Below are 22,294 nucleotides of genomic sequence, written 5' to 3'. Positions count from 1 at the left end.
TGTTGTTGTTGTTGTTGTTATGTGCCCTCGAGTCGGCCCCGACTCATAGCGACCCCTCCTTGGGTTTCCGAGGCAGTATCACTACGGAAGTAGGATTGCGCAGCCTTCCTTCCGAGGAGTGGCTGGTGGGTTTGAACCGCCAACCACCTGGTTAGCAGGCAAGTGTCTTAGCCACTATGCTACCAGTCTGGTAAAACCCCAAAACTATGGCCCCTAGTCACCCTTTGGGCCTGGAATTGAACTTACTCCCCTGGCTTACAGCCAAACAATAGAAAGGTATATAAGGTGAACAATTACACCAGGTAGGTATACACCTTAGAACAATCACCATGGGAGATCAGAAGGGCAGCATTTGTACAGGAAGATAGCTCAGAGGGCAGGAATGCATAGGAGAAAAGAACACAGAAAAAAAGTGACCACAGGGAGGAAGTGGGAAGAAAGCTGTTGCATTACGGGGATTGCAATCAATGTCATGAAACAAAACGTATATTAACTGTTGAGTAGAAAATGAATTTGCTCTGCAAACTTTTACCCAAATCACAATTAAAAGAGAAAAAAGAGAAAGACTGATACATAGTGATGAGAAAGATAGACATAAACATTAAGTTAAAAAGAAGAGAGAGACTTGTAAAAAGTGTCTTTGTCTTTAGAAAGAAACGATGAAATAAGATAACAAAAGTACAGACACTACAATCTATGATATTGATTCAGTGATAATAAAAAGAAATGTTTGTAAATGCATAAAAGAAATCTAGAAGAATATATGGTACACTGTTAACAGTGGTTACATTAGCAGGTGAGATTAAAGGGGACTTCAACATAAAATTTTAATTCCCTTGAAGCACGTACTACTTTTTCTTTCAATCTTTTTTTTTTTCCTTAACTGACATTTTTTTAAGTCAGTACACATTCCTTCCCATTCCTCCCAGGTTCATATGTTGTTGCTGTTTTAAGTACCATCAAGTCAATTCCAACTTATAGCGACCCCATATGACAGAGCAGAACTGCCCCCATAGGGTTTCCTAGGTTGTAATCAATTCCAGACCTGACGGGCAGCTAGGGGCCATAGTCTCAGTGGTTCCACCAGGCTCTATCAGACCAGCAAACCTGGTCCAAAGGGGAAATTTTAAGTGAAAAATAAATCTCCAGGTATGCAGCTCCACACAGTAGACTAAGCACACTTTTTTCCCCTTCCACTCAACACATCAAATGAATCACAAACCTTCATAGAAAACAGAAAAGATACTACCAGTGGACCACAGATATCAACAAATTCTTACAAGATGAAAAGGTAATAAAAGTACTGGGTTGAATATTGTCCTCCCAAAAAATTTATTACTACTGGAACCTCCAAATATAGCCTTATTGGATATAAAGTCTTTGCAGGTGTTATAAGTTAAGGTCATACCGGATTAGCATAGGCCCTAAGTCCACCAATGACTGGTGTCCTTACAAAACTATATGAAAAAACAGAGACACAGAGAGAAGAACTCCATGTGACGATGGAAGTAGAGATTGGAGTGATGCAGCTACAAGCCAACGAATGCCAAATATCACCAGCAACCACTACCAGCGAGGAAGAAGCAAGAAAGGATTCTTCCCCAGAGCCTTCAGAAGGGGTACAGTCCTGCTGACACCTTGATTGTGGACTTTCGGCCTGCAGAACTATGAGAGAATAAATTTCTGTTGTTTTAAGCCACCCAATTTGTTATAATTTGTTACAACAGCCCTATGAAATTAATACTGAAAGTGAGGAAATGGTATCCTAGAAAATGCCCAAGAGGTTTGGAAGTGAGAAAAACCAATCCAAGGTCAGAGCTGACAGGTGCAAGAGAGGACAACTAGAAACTCCTGGAAAAACAAACAGCTCTCTGATAAATCACACCCTAAACATAAGCAAAGTAAAATGTGTAATTTTGAGCAATGGCTGAAACATAAGAAAAGATCATCAGGCTGGCCATGGTGCTAGGATCATGCTCCTTTGAGGGGCACAGGAATAGTAACTGTACACTTCAGAGAAAGAAATATATAATTCCAATGGTACTTGTCATTATAATGTGTTATATTTGCCATTGTAATGTAAATGCTATTACTTGTCATTGCAATGTAATGCTATTTTTCTGTTTCAATTTTTAGAACCAATCTGGAGTCAAATAAAAAAGACTTAAATATAGTGACAAAAGAGCCTATACATATTAATGCCTTTACATTGTAAAATTAAAGGTATAGCTGACTGAAATTGACAAGTGGAAAGTAGGAGATGGGTAGGCAGAGTTCCTGTGCTAACCTCCTCACATGGATATTACCAAGTGGGAAGTCAAGAGATGCTATGTCAAGTTGAAGGAACAAGAAAAATAAGCTTTTAATATATTACTTAACAGTTTAAAGACTGTGGTGGTTATGCTTGTGTGTCAACTTGGCTGGGCCTGGTTGAGTGGCTGAGCAGCTGAATGTAGTTACTCCCCATGGTGATATTGTTAGTTAACTCCACGTTGGAATCTACTGGAGCAGCTGAGTAGCTGCTTTAGGGATGTGGTCTGCTTCCTGTATATAAGAGACAGCTTTGGGAATGATCTCTAGCTCATGGCACGCTTAAACCCTACGTGTAGCTGTGTTGTTGTTCAGCAGCCTGCCATGCTCTGCCAACCTTGGGAATTCCAATGGACTTGAATTAATGGCCTGCCGTGTGGTTTGGTAACATCGGAACTGTGCCATTTTATCTGTCGACCTTGGGCTTGTTAGCCTCAGCAGCCAGTAGCTGCCTGAGTGAAGAGATGCAAGAGGCAGAGCTGAAGCTCAAGGTCGAGGGGCTTTCACCCAGCCCCTAGAGCCTGGCACTTTGAACTTGGACTTCTAGCCTCCTGAACTGTAAAGAATGAACTGTTTGTTAAGGCCATCCCGTTTGTGGTATATTCCTGTAAGAGTGGCAGTAGGTAACCAGAACAAAGACATAAAAAATAACTAGAAAAATGCCAAGAAGATGTACTGAAGACATGATAATGTGAGCTAAGTCTTGATCTTTCACAGTGGGGAGTCAATGAATAATGTCTTCAATTGGCAAGCAAAGGCATAACATTATAAAAATATTGTTTAATTTAGGGAGATAGTCACCAGAACTAAAACCAATAAGAGCTAAAATTTATTTCCTTTAGGAAGTAGGAATAGGGTTTTGGGACTGTTGCCTTTTATTGTAAGCCCATTAAGTGCATAAAAGCCCATTATAATTTTTTCTGTACTATTTTGTTTTTTATTAATTGAATACTGTATATTACTTTGTTAGAAATTTTAAAGGGAAAGCATTGAAAGAAAATAAAAGTACTTACATGAATAAATATGGGTTTCCTCCTTTTTTTTTTTCAGAAGATTTCAAGTATCTTACTAAGGAATAATTTCTCATACAGGCCCTAGGATCTTGGTATCACCATGCATTTTATTTTAACTCTATTATTCACATGCTGACTTCCTATTAGGAGTAACCACCACTCGTCTGTCAGTTTGTTGTACTGTGGTGGCTTGTATGTTACTGTGATGCTGGAAGCTATGCCACCGGTATTTCAAATACCAGCAGGGTCTCCTGGGGCAGACAGGTTTCAAAGGAGGTTCCAGACTAAGACAGACTATAAAGGAAGACATGGCAAACGACTTCTGAAAAGACTGGCCAGTAAAAACCTCATGAATATAAAGGAAACATTGTCTGATATAGTGCCAGGAAAGTTGGGAGGCACTCAAAATGCAACTGGGGAGGAGCTGCTTCCTGAAAGTAGTCAACCTTAATGATGTGGGTGGAGTAAAGCTTCTGGGACCTTATTTGCTGATGTGGCACAAATCAAAATGAGAAGAAACTGCTGCAAACATTCATTAATAACTGGAACGTGAAATGTATGAAGTATGAATCTAGGAAAACTGGAGGTCATCAAAAATGAAATAGAACACATAAAGATACATATTCTAGGAATTAGTGAGCTGACATGGATTGATATTGGCCATTTTGAATCAGACATACGTTATGGTCTACTATTCTGGGAATGACTAATGGGAGAGGAATGGTGTTGCAGTCATCATAAAAGGAACATTTCAAAATCTATTCTGAAGTAGAACACTGTCAGTGATAGGACAATATCCATATGCCTACAAGGAAGATCAGTTAATACAACTATTACTTAAATTTACACACTAACCACTAATGCTAAAGATGAAGAAATTGAAGATTTCACCAGCTACTGAAGTCTGAAATTGATCCAACATGCAATCAAGATCCATTGATAATTACCGATGATGAGAATGAGAAAGTTGGAAACAAAGGAGGATCAGTAGTTGGAAAATATGGCCTTGGTGACAGAAATGATACTAGAGATTGCATGATAGAATATCACAGGACCAACTCTGGTAGTTAAGTTTGTGTGTCAGTTTGACTGGGCCTGGTTGAGTGGCCGGACAGCTGGACGTAGTTATTCCCCACGGTGAGACTGGTAATTAACTCCAGGGCAGAATCTATTGGAGCACCTGAGTAGCTACTTTAGAGATGTGGTCTGCTTCCAGTATGTAAGAAGCAACTTTAAGGAAGGTCTCCAGCCTTTTGGCATGTTTGAACCCTGCACATAGCCAAGTCATTGTCTAACAGCCTCCCATGCCCTGCCAAACTTGGGACTTCTTCTGGACTTGAATTAGTGGCCTGCCATGTGGTTTGGCAACAATGGGACTGTGCCTTTTTACTTATCAACCTTGGCTTGTCATCATCAGCAGCCAGCAGCCATCTGAGTGAAGAAAAGCCTCCAGCCTGAGTGGGCTGGGAGCAAGAGGCAGAGCTGAAGCCCAAGGTTGAGGGACTTTTACCCAGCCCCGCACTCTGAACTCAGACTTAAAGCCTCCAAACTGTAAGAGAATAAACTCCTGTTTGTTCAAACCATCTTAATTGTGGTATGTTCTGTTAGAGCAGAACTAAGTAACCAAAACACCAATGACTTAAGCATTGCAAATACCTTTTCTCTACAACATAAACAGCAATTATACATGTGGACCTCACTAGATGGAATACACAGGAATCAAATCACTACATCTGTGAAAAGATAATATCATCAATGTCATCAATCAGAACATGGCCAGGGGCTGACTGCAGAACAGACTATCAGTTGCTCCTATGCAAATCCTAGTTGAAGGTGAATAACATTTTAAAAGTCCACGAGATCCAAAGTACAACCTTGAGTGCATCCTACCTGAATTTAGAGACCATCTCAGAGATTTGGTGCACTGACACTAATGACCAAAGATCAGACAAGTTGTGAAATGATATCAAGGATAACATACATGAAGAAAGCAAAAGGTCATTAAAAAGACAGGAAAGAAATAAAAGACTAAAGTGGATGTCAGAAGAGACTCTGAAACTTGCTCTTGAGAGTAGCTAAAGTGAATGGAAGAAATGATGAAATAAAAGAGCTGAACAGAAGATTTCAAAGGATGGCTTGACAAGACAAAGTAAAAAGTATTAGAAAGAAATATGCAAAGACCTATAACATACAGCATAAAACATTGTTTCACATCCTACTTTGGCGAGTAGCAACTGGGATCTTAAAAGCTTGCAAGCAGCCATCTAGATGCAGCGATGGGTCTTTCCTTGTTCAGAGCAAAGAAGAATGAAGAAAACCAAAGATGCATGGAAACAACTAGTCCAAGGGACTGGTACAGCCTATACAATTATGAGACCAGAACTGGATGGTGCCCGGCTACCACAATCAACCACTTCAAGGGGAATCTATGTAGGAGATCCTGGATAAAGTGGGAGAAAAATGTGGAACAAAACTCAAAATCATTTAAAAAAGGTGGGGGGACCACGTTTGCTAGTCTGATAGAGCCTGGTGGAACCCCTGAAACTATGGCCCCTAGCTGCCATTCAGTTCTGGAATTGAACCCACTCCTGGCTTCCAGCCAAACAAAAGACAGGCATATGAGCTGAACATTTACATTAGATAGATACACTCCTTGGAGATATCAATCATGGGAGAACAGAGGGGCTGTGTATGCACAGGGAGACAGCTTGGGGGGCAGGAATTCATGGGAGGGAAGGACACAGGGAAGAGGTGGCTATGGGGAGGAAATGGGAAAAAAGCTGTTGCATTGTGGGAAATTGCAGTCAATGTCATGAGACAAAGTGTATGTGAGCTGCTGTATGGAAAGTGAATTTGCTCTGTAAATTTTCACCAAATCACAATTAAGAAAGAAAGAAAGAAAGAAATATGCAAAGACCTACAGTTAGAAAACCAAAAGGAAAGGATATGTCTGGTATTTCTCAAGCTAAAACAACTGAAGAAAAAACTTCAAGTTTGAGTTGCAATATTGAAGGATGTTAAAATATTGAACAATGCCAGAAGCATCTAAAGAAAATAGAAGAAATACACAGTCACTGTACCAAAAAGAATACTGGTTGATGTTCAACCATTTCAGGAGGCAGCACATGATCAAAAACTGATGGTACTGAAGGAAGAAGCCCAAGCTGTACTGAAGGCATTGGTAAAAAACAAGCCTCCAGAAATTGACAATACCAATTGTTTTGGTTACCTAGTGCCACTCTGACAGTAATATACCATAAATGGGATGTTTGAACAAACAGAAGTTTATTCTCTTACAGATTGGAGGCTTTAAGTCCAAGTTCAAAGTGCCAGGCTCTAGGGGCTAGGTGAAAGCCCCTCAGCCTTGGGCTTCAGCTCTGCCTCCTGCTCCCGGCCCACTGGAGCTAGAGGCTTTTCTTCACTCAGATAGCTGCTGGCTACTGAGGCTGACAAGCCCAAGGTTGACAACTAAAACGGCACCGTCCCAATGTTACCAAACCACATGGCAGGCCATTAATTCAAGTCCACTGAAAGTCCCAAGGTCAGCAGAGCATGGCAGGCTGCTGAGCAACAACAGAGCCACATGCAGGGTTCAAGCGTGCCATAAGCTAGAGACCACTCCCCAAGGCTTCTCCTTATATATGGGAAGCAGACCACATTCCTAAGGCAGCTACTCAGCTACTCACAGTAGATTTTACCACGGAGTTTATTATCAGTCTTATCATGGGGAATACTACATCCAGCTGCCCAGCCTCTCAACCAGGCCCAGCCAAGTTGACACACAAACTGAACTACCACACCAACTGAAGTGTTTCAACAAATGGAGGCAACGCTGGAAACACTCACTCAACTATGCCAAGAAATCTGGAAGACAGCTACCTGGCCAACCGACTAGACAAGATCCGTATTTGTGCCCATTCCAAAGAAAGACAGTCTACAGAATGTGGAAATTATCAAACAATATCATTAATATCACACACAAGTAAAATTTTGCTGAAAATAATTCAAAGACAGTTATAGCAGTACAGTGACAGGGAACTGCCAGAAATACAAGCTGGATTCAAAAGAGGATGTGGAACAGGATATCATTGCTGATGTCAGATGGATCTTAGCTGAAAGCAGAAAATACCAGAAAAATGTTTATCTGTGTTTTACTGACTATGCAAAGGCATTCACTTGTGTGGATCCTAACAAATTAAGGATAGCATTATAAAGAGTGGTTAGTTCTGCTCATGCAGAACTTGTACATAGGCCAAGAAGCACTTGTTGGAATAGAAGGGGATACTGCATGGTTTAAAATCAGGAAAGGTGTGTGTCAGGGTTGGATCCTATTCTGGTTACCTAGTGCCGCTCTGACAGGAAAACATATACCACAAATGGAATGGCTTAAACAAACAGAAGCTTATTCTCTTACAATTTGGAGGCTTTAAGTCCAAGTTCAAAGTGCCAGGCTCTAGGGGCTGGGTGAAAGCCCCTCAACCTTGGGGTCCAGCTCTGACTCCTGCTCCCAGCCCACTGGAGCTAGAGGCATTTCTTCACTCAGACAGCTGCTGGCTGCTGAGGCTGAGAAGCCCCAAGGTTGACAAGTACAAAGGCACAGTCCCAAGGTTATCAAACGACATGGCAGGCCATTAACTTAAGTCCATTGTAAGTCTCCCAAGGTCGGCAGAGCATAGCAGGCTGCTGAGCAACGACATGGCTACATGTAGGGTCCAAGCATGCCATAAGCTAGAGACCATTCCCAAGGCTTCTCCTTAAATACAGAAGCAGACCACATCCCAAAGGGAGCTACTCAGCTGCTTGTGGTAGATCCCACCATGGACTTGATTGCCAGTCTCATCATGGGGAATAACTACCAGCTGCCCAGCCACTCAACCAGGCCCAGCCAAGATGACACACAAACATAACCACCACAGATCCTTTCATCATACTGTGTGCTGTATGCTGAGCAAATAATCCAACAAATAGGACTTTAAGAAGAACGCAGCATCAGAATTGGAGGCAGATTCATTAACAGCCTGTGACATGCAGATGACACCACCTTGCTTGCCGAAAGCAAAGAGGACCTGAAGCACTTACTGATGAAGATCAGAGACAGTCAACACCCATGGAAGCAGCAGTCAAGAAATCAGACATCATATTGCACTGGGTAAATCTGCTGCAAAAGACCTCTTTCAAGTGTTGAGGAGCACTCTGAAGACTATGGTGTGCCTAATACAAGCCATGGTATTTTCAATTGCTTCATATGCATGTGAAAGCTGGACAATGAATAAGGAAGACTGAAGAAGAGTTGATGTCTTTGAATTGCAGTGTTGGTGAAGAATACTGAAAATATCATGGACTATCAGAAAAGCAAACAAATCCATCCTGGAAGAAGTGCAGCCAGAATGCTCCTTGGAAACAAGAATGGCCAGACTTCATCTCACCTACTTCAGGCATGTTGTCAGAAGGGAACCATTCCCTAGAGAAGAATATCATGCTTGGCAAAGTAGAGGGTCAGTGAAAAAGGGGAGGACCCTCATCAAGATGGACTGGCACAGTGGCTGCAACGATGGGCTCAGACATAGCAGGGACCGTGAGGCTGGCGCAGGACCAGGCAGTGTTCCCTTCTGCTGTACACAGGGGCAGTACGAAGTGGAGGTGGCTCAACAGCACTTAACACCACCACCACCACAATCAAAGCCCGTGGATACAGCAGCCAAGAAATCAAAAAAAGGTATTACGTTGAAAAAAACTACTACAAAAGACCTCTTTTAGGTGTTAAAAAGTAAAGATGTCACTTTGAGAACTAAGGTGCACCTGACCCAAACCATGGCATTTTCAATAGCCTCAGATGCATGTGAAAGCTGGGCAATGAATAAGGAAGACCCAAGAAGAGTTGATGCCTTTGAATTATGACGTTGATGAAAAACACTGAATATACTGTGGAATGCCAGAAAAATGAACAAATCTGTCTTGGAAGAAGTACACAGACCGAATGCTCCTTAGAAGTATTGTAAGAAGAATGGTAAGACTTCATTTCACATACTTTGGACATGTTATCAGGAAGGACCAGTTCCTGAAGAAGAACATCATACTTCGTAAAACAGAGGGTCAGCAAAAAGAGGAAGACCCTCACTGAGACGGAATGACACGCTGGCTACCACAACGCGCTCAAACAGAGCAATGGTTTTGAGGATGGCACAGGCACAAAAGTGTTTTGTTCTGCTGTACATAGGGTCACTATGAGTCAGAACCGATTCAACCTAACAACAACATTAGGAGTGAGAGATATAACCATGAAAACAGACAAGGTCCCTCATCTCTTGGAGCTTATTTTCCAATGTTGAAGAAAACAGAAAACAAATGAGTAAGATTTATCAAGTGTTAAAAAAAAAATTATCAAGTGTTTAAAGGAACCCTAGGAGCTCTGGTAGCATAATGGCTAAAGCACTTGACTGCTAACCAGAAGGCTGGCAGTTCAAACCCACCAGCCACTCCTCGGAAGGAAGGTTGGGTAATCCTACTTCCATAGTGATACTGCCTCGGAAACCGAAGGAGGGGTCGCTATGAGTTGGGCCGACTCGACGGCACATAACAACAACAACAACAACAAAGGAACCCTAGTGGCACAATGGTTAAGTGCTCAACTGCTAACTGAAAAGTTGGCAGTTCAAACCCAGCAGCTGCTCTAAGGTAGAAAGATGTGGCAGTCTGCTTCTATAAAGATTATAGCCTTGAAAAACTCATGGGGCAGTTCTCTTATGTTCTCTAGAGTCTACGAGTGCCTAAGGCATTTGACTGCTGACCAGAAGGCTGGCAGTTCAAACCCACCAGCCACTCCTCGGAAGAAAGGTTGGGCAATCTACTTCCATAGTGATACCGCCTCAGAAACCCAAGGAGTGGTCGGTATGAGTTGGATCCAACTCCATAGCAGTGGTTGCATTTGTTGCGTTGCTATAGGTTAGAGTACCTGGTGGCCTGTCAAGAAGATTCCTCTAAACAGAGACTTGAATGATCAGAAGAAATCAGTCTTAAGGGGAGAATATTTTAGGCAGAAGAAACAATTGGTACGAAGGTACTATGACTGGAAAAAGCTATTCAAGAAACACAAAAACACAAAAAGTGTTCAAGAAACAGAAAGCAGACTAGAGGATTGAGCAAGAAGTGACTGAGTCCTAATTGTAGAGCCAGGAACAAATCGTATTCTCTAGATCCTGAACCGAGTATTTTTTCTTACATGGTGAGAGTACAGACAGACTGAGAGAGACACTGGGCAGTTAGGAATGTGGTCTGGAGCTCAGGAGCCCCTACAGTTGGCTGAATGGTCCCAAAGATATCAGGTCCAATTTCCTGGGACCTATATTCTTTTGCATGGTCAATTACAGCTGCAATTACATTAAATCTCTTGAGATGAGGAGATTATCCTGGATTACCTAGTGGGTCCCTATTGCTATCACAAATGTCCTTATGAGAGAGGCCAAGGGGGATCAGACAGATAAAGAAAGGAGAAGAGGATGTGAAGACAAAGGCAGCGATTGGTGTGATGCAGCCACAAGCCAAAGAATGCCAGCAGCCACCAGAAGTTGGAAAAGGCAATGAATGGATTCTCCTCGAGAGCCTCCATAGGGAGCACAGCCCTGCCAACACCTTGTCTGCCAGGTGACACGTTTCTGAATTCTAGTCTCCAGAACTACGAAAGAATAAATTTCTGTTGTTTTAAGCCAGTGGGTTGTGCAATTCATTACTAATTAAAGTACTTTAGACAAGATCTATAGATTTGGACATCATCAGCAGACAGCTAGTAGCTGAAACTGTGAATGGAGGACGGCATTCAGGGAGAAACTACACTAAGAGAACCAGAGCTAGAACTTTGGAGATCATAGGTGGTAAGGAGTTGCCAGCTTCCAGTTAAAGATGACGGACTCAGCAGGTGTATTTACTTCTGCAACTTCTTATCAAAATGAAAGTAAAAGGGTTTCCAGAAAAGTTATAAATCCAAAAGGACAAAGAAAACACAGAAGAGATGATAGCATTTTGGAAGGAACAGACCCAGCAGGTCTATGAAAGCTGAATGCTAAGCCACTAGTGGGGAAAGCCAAGAAGGAGCCAGGTTTGTTCCAGGAACCCTCCAAACGGCACCAGAATTAGTAGCCCCAAGTACCCCTGGAGGTGGGGGCACAATATGGACTAAAACAGAAAGACTGGTTGCAAACTTGTTTAAAAGTAATTTGACTCCAACTCTCTCCTCATTTGTATAGCCAAGCTATGAACCTCCACTAAGCCCTGGAAGAAGACTGGAGTTTCTTCTCTGAAAAAAGGTAAAATGAGAGGGACTCTGGATGGTTCAGGCAGAAGGTACTGTACTGAAAACTGGGGGATAAAGTAAAGTTCACATAGTGAAAGCTGAGAGCCCCATTCAGCTTCCAAAACTTTGACACCAGGTTTATCCTATTCACACAAGGGACTGGAGAGTGTCATCTGGTGATGTGACAGCCTAAGAGGGCAGAGCTACAGATACTCAACAGGGGTTCCTCAAGGAAATGGTCCATCCAGCTCCTCCTCACTGAAACCACAGTCATCAAGCCCCACTCATACACAAAGAACTTCCCACCAGCTTTTTAGTGCTCCATCCTTAAGTATGAGAAGACAGCCAAAAAATCACTAGACATCTGAAGAAATTTGTGTTGTTACAGAACTTCTAGATGGTAGGGAAGTCAAGACAACTACAAGATATAACTGTCTGCTCTAAACTGGGGAAGAAAACTATAAATCACAGGGTAACCTCAAAGAAAAATGATAAACCTCGGAAGGAGGGTTGGGCAATCTACTTCCGTAGTGATACTGCCTCGGAAACCCAAGGAGGGGTCACTATGAGTCGGGGCCGACTCAACGGCACCTAACAACAACAACAACATGAAGCACTAAAGAATAATGTACAGTCTGCAAAACATCGCATAATATGGATGAACTTGAAGGACATTATGCTGAGTGACATAAGTCAATAACAGAAGGACAAATACAGTACTAGTTCATTGTTGTAGAGGGTCTAGGAAAGATTTATATATGGAGGGAAACTTTCTTTGTTGATTGCCAAGGGTGGGAGGGAAGGAAAGGGAACTCTGCAAAAAAAAAAAAAAAAAAGAAAATACATTGACCCATGTCACTAGTTTTGAGTATTTTACTGCACATAAATTATATTTCAACAAAATGCATTAAAAAGAAAAATGATAAACCTTCACATCAAAAAAGAGGACCACCATAAATATTCAGCAAATACTAAAATAATAACAATGAAGGAAGTGATAACATGATTCATAAACAAAATGAACTCAACATAGAAAATTATATGGAACAAAGAAATCGACACCATGAAAAAGCACATAACAAAAATGACAGCAACAAATTCATATTTGCTGGTAATTACATATCTGGCAAGGGACTTATTTCTAAGATTTATAGTGGAAGAGTGGATGACTAGACTATGGTACATACACATAATGGAATGCTATGCAGCACTGAAGAATAATGTAGAGTCTGCAAAACATCGCATAATATGGGTGAACTTGGAGGACATTATGCTGAGTGACATAAGTCAATCACAGAAGGATAAATATAGTATTAGTTCATTGTTGTGTAGGGTCAAGGAAAGGTATATATATGGAAGGAAACTTTGTTGGTTGCCAGGGGTGAGAGGGGAGGGAACACTGAAAAAAAAAAAAAATGCATTGACCCGTGTCACTTTAGTTTTGTGTATTTCACTGTACATAAATTATATTTCAATAAAATGCATTTAAAACACACACACACTTGTGGTTACAACAGCACTATATAATTAACACATTAGTATGTAAAGATAAAAAGATGGAAAATTGCCAAAACAAAGAAAATTAAATGACCAGTGCAGGGTGTCAGACATCTGAATAGCAGTTCCAGAAAGACAGAAGAGAGTAAATACACCAGAGGAAAGACAGAATTCAAGGAAATTTCCCTGATCTAAAGGCAAGTGCTCCTGGAAGTGACCTTGGCCTGGATAGGGCCCCAGATACCTGCAGATGTGGACAGACCAGCTCTCCTGCATCTCTCACCTTAGAAATGCAGAAATGGCCTTGACTGCCTCGGCTGCCACCTCTAGCACAGGGCTGCTCACTGCCTCTTTCAGGGCGCAGCCTGCATCTCGGCACATGGCTGAGCTTGTAAATAGCTTGATCTCCTCTGGCTGCCTGAAAAAGGTGAAGGAGGGACAAGTGAGTGACTTCCTCCCACTGGCCCCACCAGGATTGGCTCCTTCACATATTTGCTTCCACAGGCTGGCCCTGCAGAGCTGACTTCCCTCCACTTTGCTCACCGAGTCAGGATCTCAGCAAAGAGCAGCAGGCCTTGCTTGTGCAGCTCTGTGTTGTTCACCTTCAGGCTGCCCTGCAGGCTCCTCACCACCGACTCGATGCCTGCCTCAGGATGATACAGCAGATGCCAAGGGATCAGCCCTCTGTCTGTGGCTCCTTCACTGCCCACCCATGAGAGGTGAGAGGCACAGGCAGCACCTACTGGCTGGAGGTCTCTCAGGGAGAGGCCCTGACAGGGCTCAGCTGATGAGACCAGCTGTGAGACCTTTTGAGAGAAGGCCTCCATCTGGCTCATCTCTGCTTCTCCGACCCCTAGCCTGAGCCATACATAGCACAGGCCCTGGCACTTGAATTGTGCTGCTCCAGTGGACACATTTCCATGCTCCCTTGCAGAGTCAGGGCGGACCTCCACTCCTTCAGGAAGTCTTCCCTGACCACTCAGGCCAAATAGGGCCCTGACTCCCCCCAGCTCCTGGCTTCCCTCTAACAGATCTCTAATCACCTTGCACTGAAATTGCCTGTTTATATCCCCCTCCCCCTTCCTGAGCTCAAGCTCCATGAGGGCAGGGACCACGTTTTATGTGTCTCTAAAGCTCCAGGTCTCAGCATGGTACCTGGCACAGAACAGGAACACAGAATAAAATGAATGGCTGAAAGTGCCCAGTCAAAGGGACACACACACACACACACATACACACACACAAATACATACATACATACATATATATACATATATATGTATACACATATATATACATAAAAAAACACAAACTCACTGCCATTAAGTCGGATCCGACTCATAGCAACCTAGCAACACCTCCTTGTGTTTCCGAGGAGGCATCACTATGGAAGTAGATTGCCCAATCTTCCTTCTGAGGAGTGGCTTGTAGGTTTGAACCACCATCCCTCTGGTTAGCAGTTAAATGCCTTAGGCACTATACCACCAGAGTTCATATATATATACATATATACGATTTTAAAAGTCCCAGATAAGGAAAGAATCATCAGGTGAGTTTCAAGAAACTTCAAAAGAATGACTCAACAAAATTTAGGGACTAACTCGTCAATATCTGGGGCACAGGCAAAGACTGACTCCAAAGCTGAGTAACACAGTTTAAAGCCATTCTTAAGGTGCAGCAGGAATTCATTTACTGGCTAATAAGGAGTGTCCTTTCCTTGCTGGAGAGTCTACACACAGATACTTCTGCTAATCAGTGAATGGAGTAGGTAATATAAACAGTTAATGTTCTTAGCTGCTTATCAAGTTTGGAGGTTGGACTCCACCCAGGGGCATCTTGAAAGAATGGCCTGGTGCTCTATTTCCTAAAAATCAGGCATGGAAAACCCTATGGAGTAGAGTTCCCTTTCAACACATATGGGGTCACCATGAGTCAGAGTCGACTTTATAGCAACTGGTTCAATCAGTGAATTGAACCAGTTTGAATTTTCTGAGTCGGATGTGGGTATCAATGCTTGCATGTGGAATCTGGCAATGAGTTCGGGCTGAAGGAAATGAAAAGGCCCAGCACCGCCCTATACACAGTGGGGTCTAGAGTCCCATCACTGCTGCTGCCATCCAACTTTGGAATTCTGTTCCCCTCATCCCAGAGCTCACACTGGACCCCACTACCAACCATATACTGTGTGACACTTGGAGAAGAAGAGTGGCTCTTCAGCCAGGAGTATCAAGCAGCTGTAGACGGACCAGACAAGCACTTCACTGGAGGAGGAAAGATGCTCAAAGAGGAACTCTGGCCGGGGAGAGAGAAGAAAACAGTGGCTGAGGGCTCTGTGACTGAAACTGATGCCAAAGCCCTGGGTTTACGCAGCGTCTCACTCCTGTTATTTCATCTCTACATACACACTCTCAGGAGACTTATCAGCCATTTACAGATGAACTTGGAAATGTCCTCAGGGTTATGACCTAACTTCTTTTTACCAGAGGGGAATCTGAGGCCCAGAGAGAGGTCCTGTTAGTGGTAGGCATGGAACTGGAATTCAGGTCTCCTGATTCTCAGAACAGGCAGCAGCATGAAACAGAAAAGGGCTTTTAGAACCTGAGAGAGACTTGATTTTAGATGCCATCTCTGCCAAGGAGTAGCCTTGTCGATTTGAGGTAGTTACTTCCCTTCTCTGAGTCTCACCTTCTTCACCCATAAAATGGCAGTGCTGAGGACCTAATAACATTTGCCATGCACCACAGGGATGCTTTTCTGGCTCATAACAGGCTCTCAGAAAACATTAGTTTCCTTTGCCATCCTGGTCCACAGTCTTTCCTGTGGTTTTCATTTCTTCTGATGAGATAAATGACAAAAGATCAGCAATAAATGGCTCAAAGTTATACAAGAGCCTAGTGGCAAGAGAATTCAGACTTCGTGAAGAATTCAGACTTCCTACTCTGTCATATACCTATCACCAGCCCACCCCTCCAGTCTGGGCAATCAGAGGACCCCCAACAAAGCTGCTGCTGCTGTGACCCACAGGTCTCCAGTCAGAACTCTGGGTTCTTAGAGGAGAAGGTTGGAAGATCCCCTACCTGGGATATCCGCGTGGATGAAGGCCGGGGCATGCTTCACTGGGGAGTGCACCAGCACTGCAGTTATACAGTGGGCACTGGCCACCTGCAGAGTTTCATCTCTAGATAAGAGAAGCTGAAGAAACAGGCAGGAACAAAGAGTCACAACATTGGCAGGACCACAGGGAACCAGCCCGAGTGCCTGGGGCAAGAGTTTGTCACCTCTGGCTCCTTCAACAAGTACTCAGGGAGACTGGTCATCAACAATGAAGTCTCTCTGACCAGTAACAGGTGAGAAGTAGAACAAAAGGTCACAGTGTAAAATTCATCAGTGGCTCTCAAAACACACTAAGAGCATCATCAAGAAGTGCTCAGCCCTTCCTTGATAAAAGCACTTGCACAGCCCTTGTGTAGTTTTGATGTCTACAACAATCCCATGGCACACCAGGGGAAGGTTCTACTATGATCTCCACTTTCAGAGTGTGCAGGGAAGAGTTAGCATAGCATGCCTGAGACTGTAGCCTTACAAAGGCCTGCTTGCAAGGTTGGGCCTGTACTCAAATTCTTCTTCACCTCCACTATGTAATGTCAATCTGATAGCCCCTTGGTCATCAGGATCAATCACACCAGCCAATATCCTAACTCCCTTCTTTGCCTGTTGATTCAGAGGCATGAGGAGCCAAAATGGTTGGGGAACATCCTTAACTTCCAGTTCAATGGAATCAGTGTTGTGTCTCATGGCGGGAGCATTCCTCGTTTTGGAACTAAGACCTCTAGATCAGCAGAGCATAAGGTTACAGGGATAGGAACAAAAATTTTGTGAGTTGATCACTAGGGATGATAGTGAGTGGTGTCACTCCTATTTCCACTCCTTGATTCCTGGACCCATGAATCCTGTCTATGGGGGAAAAAGCACCATATATTGGACACCAGTTTAGAGTATATACAGCCTACTGGAGAATATTGCCTTAATCCTGCAAGGAACTGCCACCTAGCTGGTGGCATAATTGTGTTTTTAGAAGACCATTCCATTACTCTGTCAAGCCAGTTACTTCCACATGATGGGGAATATGGTAAGACCAGTGAATTCCATAAGCATGGGTGTACTAACACATTTCATTTGCTGTAAAACGAGTTCCCTGATCTGAGACAATGGTATGTGGGATGCTATGATGGTGAATAAGGCATTCTGTAAGTCCACAGATAGCAGTTTAGGCAGAAATAGTGAGTGAAGGGAAGGCAAATCCATATACAGAATAAGTGTCTATCCAAGTAAGAGCAAAATGCTGCTCTTTCCATGATGGAAGTGGTCCCATGTAATCAACCTGCCACCAGGTTGCTGGCTGACTGCCCGTAGGAATGGTGTCCTATCGAGGATTCAGCATTAGTCTCTGCTGCTAGCAGATTGGGCACTCAACAGTGACTGTAGCCAAGTAGGCCTTGGTGAGTGGAAGTCCATGTTGCTAAGCCTATGCATAGCCTCCATCTCTGCCACCATAGCCACTCTGTTCATGAGACCTGTGGACTAAATGAACACATAGGGTTGGGAAGTTGATATACCCCTGGTGTACAACAGTAAAGATATTTTGTTGGCCTTGCCAGCTGAAGGTGAACTGCTGCTGGTGATCCTTTGAAACCAGGATCTGGCATTGGCCAGAACAACAGCTGCATACCAGGTAAGAGAAGATGTATTTATTTGCTCAAGCAATGAAACCACAACTGGAACACCAGCTGCAATTGGAATCACCACCTGATTAAGTTTACAATAACCCACTATCTTTCTCCAAGATCCATCTGTTCTTTGTACGTGCCAAATAGGCAAGTGGAATGGTGATTTGGTGGGAGTTATCACTCCTGCATCCTTCAAGTCCTTAACGGTGGCATTACTCTCCGCAATCTGTCTAGAAATTTACTATTTTCTGAGGTAGTGTTAGTTCTAATGGCTTCCACTTGGCTTTTCCTACCCTAAAAACCCTTCCTCTACATTTGGGGATCTAATGTGGGGGGTTCTGCCAGTTGTTGAATATGTCTATTCCAATTATGCATTTTGAAATACAGGATGAGTTTCAGGACCTACTGGACCCTCTATGAGATGGATCTGAGCTGAGAATTAATAATCTGACTTCCATGTACCCCCACTCTGACTGGTGGGCCACAGTGACATTTTGGATCTCCTGGCTCATTGCTGGGTGAATTAAATGTGTCCTGTGTGACAAGACTGGGACAGGACCCTTGGAAACTTGTGTCTGTCTTCCCCTAAATTTTGCCCCAGGTACCTTTTCCATTTCCTGATTTTGCTTTATTGCCTTTCATTGTGATAATCATAACTGTGAGTAAGATTATATGCTGAGTTCTAAGTTCTCCTAGTGAATCACCAAGCCTGGGATGGTCTTGAAGACTTCCAACACAGAAAGGAAGAAATTAAAGCTTAGGGAGGTTAAACTACTCACTCCAGGCCTCACAGCTATTAAATGGCAAAGCTAAGACAGAAATGTAGGTGTCTTAGTTATCTAGTGCTGCTATAACAGAAATGTCACAAGTGGAGGCTTTAACAAACAGATATGTATTATCTCACAGTTTAGGAGGCTACAAGTTCAAAGTTAGGGTACAAGCTCTAAGGGAAGGCTTTCTCTTTCTGTTGGCTCACACTTTAGGAAGAAGGTCCTTGTCTACTTTCAGCATCTGTGTGCCTGGCATCCCTTGGAGATCCACATGTGCCTTGATAACATCTTCCTCAGGTTCCAGGAGGTTCTTAGCTCAGGGTCCAAAGGACATGTTCTACTCCCACCTCTTTTTTCTTGGTGATAATGGGTCCCTCCTTCTTTTCTCACTTCTCTCTCCTTTTATCTCTCATAATATAAAAAGTGATGCAGGCTACACTCCAAGAAAATTCTCCTTACATCTGATCAGGGCTATGACCTTGACCTGAGTAAGGTTATTGCATCCCCTGATCACATCAGATCACATCATGGGGATGATTGCATCACAACATAACTGCCAAATTACATCATTACATAACTGGCAAACAGTGAGAATCATGGCCCAGACAAGTTGACACATATTTTGGGGGGATACAATTCAATCCATAATACCAGTTCAGCTAAGTCCAAATCTAGGAGTCTTCCCACAACTGAGATGCCCTCCTCATCAAAAACTTAAATCAGGTTACTCCTCTATTCAACACATTTCAATGAATTTTCATTGTATTCTGAATAAAATTGAAACTCCTAATAGATACCATAGCTATCAGGATTCCCATCTACTTTTAGGAATCAAGGAAAGGCTTAACAGATTTTCAGTATAGTAGAAACTTGCCTGCTGTGGGAAAATACATTCCAGTAGAATATATTTGGCCAGAAAAAGGAGAATGTGTCTAGCTTACAGTTTCAAAGGAAAAGGACCAACTCATGCTTGTGTCTGGCAAAGGTACATCCAAGGACTGCAGTCTTAAACCCATCTCAGAGTAGACTTACAAATGGACACATAAACAGCCTTTCTATTAATATGTAAAGGAGTTTCTGTATGTTAATCTTTATATGTTCCTTTCTATGAAGGAAAGGACATCTTGTATTTTATCTTAACACTCCATTAACTATAAGACAAATCATTATTTTATGTGTCCCTGTTATGGACTGAACTGTATCCCAAAAACATGTGTTGTAAATCCTAACCTCTATGCCTGTGATTATAATCACATTTGGGAATGTGTTCTCTTTGTTATGATAGTAAGACAGGTTTAGTGTAGGTGTGTCTTAAGTCAGTTTCTTATAAGATATAAAAGAGATTAAACAAGTAAGCAGAGAAGGAGGAAGGGAGATGCCCAAGCCACATGAAGATCACCTAGGAGCAGAAGCTCAGAAGAGATAAGGACCCTCCTCTAGAGCCACCAGAAAGAGGAAAACTTCCCCTAGAGCTGGCACATTAAATTCGCACATCTAGCCTCCTAAACACTGAGAAAATAAATTTCTATTTGATAAAGCCATCCACTTGTGCTACTTCTGTTATAGCAGAAACATGTCTTCTGTTATAAGACAGCCCCTAAGGGTAGTGTGCCCATGACCATGTACAGTGTTGCCAGACACTGTTTCTACAAGTGGATCTGTATGCTCTGTAAGAATGTCCATGTATGTAGTAGAGCTGACAAAGGACAAGGTAGTAGTCACTTCTTGGCCACAGCCAGCTACCCAGAGGGAGCGAGTAGTTGGACCTGCGGGTTCAGGACCATAGTCCCAGGGGACATCAAGCTCAACTGGCATAACATACTACACAAAAACACTGTTCCACCTCCTACTTTGGCAAGTAGCAACTGGGATCTTAAAAGCTTGCAAGCAGCCATCTAGATGCAACAATGGGTCTCACCTCATCCATAGTAAAGAAGAATGAAGAAAACCAAAGAGGCATGGAAACAATTAGTCCACGAGACTGGTATACCATGCAATCCTCAGCCTATACAACTATGAGATCAGAAGAACTAGATGGTGCCCAGCTTCCCCTGTCAACTACTCAGAGGGGGATCTATGAAGGACATCCTGGATGGAGTAGGAGAACAACTCAAAATCATTAAAAAAAAAAAAAAAAGGGACCAGTTTTGCTGACAGAGCCCAGTGGAAACCCTGAGACTATGGCCCCTAGCTGCCCTTCAGGTCTGGAAGTGAACCCACTCCTATGGCTTCCAGCCAAATAAAAGACAGGCATGTGAGCTGAACATTTACATTAGGTGGATACACTCCTTGGAGAGATCAATCATGGGAGAATAGAAAAGCTGTGTATGTACAAGGAAACAGCTCTGGGTGCAAGAGGGAAGGACACAGGGAAGCGGCAACTGTGGGAAGAAAGTGGAAGGGGAGCTGTTGCATTGTGGGAAATTGCAGTCAATGTGACAAAGTGTTTGTGAGCTGCTGTATTAAAAAGGAATCTGCTCTGTAAACTTTCACCCAAATCACAATAAAAAATTTAAAAAAAAAAGAAAGAAAAAGATAGGCCCCTAAGAAAGAAAAAGTGTTACTCATTAAACTGATGACCAAATTACACACAACAGACGTTGATAGTGAGATGTCTCTCAATTCTGTAATTGTCAAAATATAGGGGAATAAATATGTCTTTGAATCAAAGAATTGTGGTATTTCTCCATTAAGTGAAACAATGATTCTTGATTCAACATGCATATTCTTTATTGTGTTGAAAAAGAAACACTCCAACCCTGTTTTTTTCTATTATTAAAAAAATGTATTATGAAAATCTATCTTTAAAAAATCCTAATTACTACTATGCAACACTAAAAAATAATGTAGAATCCGCAAAACACCGCATAACATGGATTAATTTGGAGGACATTATGCTGAGTGAAATAAGTCAATCATAGAAGGACAAATATTATATTAGCTCAGTATTTTAAAAAGTCAAGGAAAGGTTTATATATGGAAGGAAACTTTCTTTGTTGGTTACCAGGGGTGGGAAAGGAATGGAGGAAACACTGCAAAAATAAAAATTAAATTTTTTTTTTTTTAAATCCAAATTACTACATCATCTTGGGTCACTTTCCCTCACCTCTCACCCACCCTCCCATTCCACCAGTCTCCAACTGTTTCTGGAATACACCAAGCCCTTCCCAGTCTTTATTTACTGTTCCCTCTGCCTGAAATACTTTTCTACCCACACTTTAAATCACTGGCTTATTTTCATTCTTCAAGTGTCAGCTCAAAGGTCAGCCCTTCAGAGAAGCTCTGCCTGACCATTCAACCTGTAGATGGCTTCCTTCACTGCTCTACCTCATGTCTTTTATTTTCTTCATAGCACTTACCACAATCTATAATTACTTTACTTGTTCATTTACTTGTTTATTATCTACCTTTCCCACTAGACTGTAAGCTGAGCAAGGGCAAGAAACTTGTGTGTTTACATACTACAATATATAGTAGTAAGTACAGTACTCCCAATGCCTAACACAGTGAGTGACACATCATATTAGTGCTCAGTAATGAGACAGTTACCCTCCCGAGAGGGACCGGGTCTCCGGGAGCAAGGTAAGCACGGGCGGGCTGGTGCTTACTCACTGATCTGCACTGAACACTTTCCCTTGTTACCCTCCCGAGAGGGACCGGCTCTCCGGGAGCAAGGTAAGCACAGGCGTA

The 22,294-nt window shown here is 42.6% G+C and overlaps 1 protein-coding gene across 1 annotated transcript in view; it reads right to left on the bottom strand.

Moving 5' to 3' along the window:
* The window catches only part of MEI1 (meiotic double-stranded break formation protein 1), a 153,700-nt gene that overhangs the window by 90,301 nt on the left and 41,105 nt on the right, over positions 1-22,294 (bottom strand). The window contains exons 12-15 of the mRNA XM_042781067.1: positions 16,185-16,299; positions 15,283-15,399; positions 13,651-13,750; positions 13,391-13,525 (exon numbers count right to left, since the gene is read on the bottom strand). Coding sequence (XP_042637001.1) covers positions 13,391-13,525; positions 13,651-13,750; positions 15,283-15,399; positions 16,185-16,299 — 467 coding nt within the window. The remainder of the gene's footprint in view (positions 1-13,390; positions 13,526-13,650; positions 13,751-15,282; positions 15,400-16,184; positions 16,300-22,294) is intronic.

This window comes from Orycteropus afer, unplaced genomic scaffold (genome assembly GCF_000298275.1).
Source record: "Orycteropus afer afer isolate SDZICR_OR568_19922 unplaced genomic scaffold, OryAfe1.0 scaffold00083, whole genome shotgun sequence".
Lineage (NCBI taxonomy): Eukaryota > Metazoa > Chordata > Mammalia > Tubulidentata > Orycteropodidae > Orycteropus > Orycteropus afer.
This window is presented reverse-complemented; position numbering and strand designations above follow the sequence as displayed.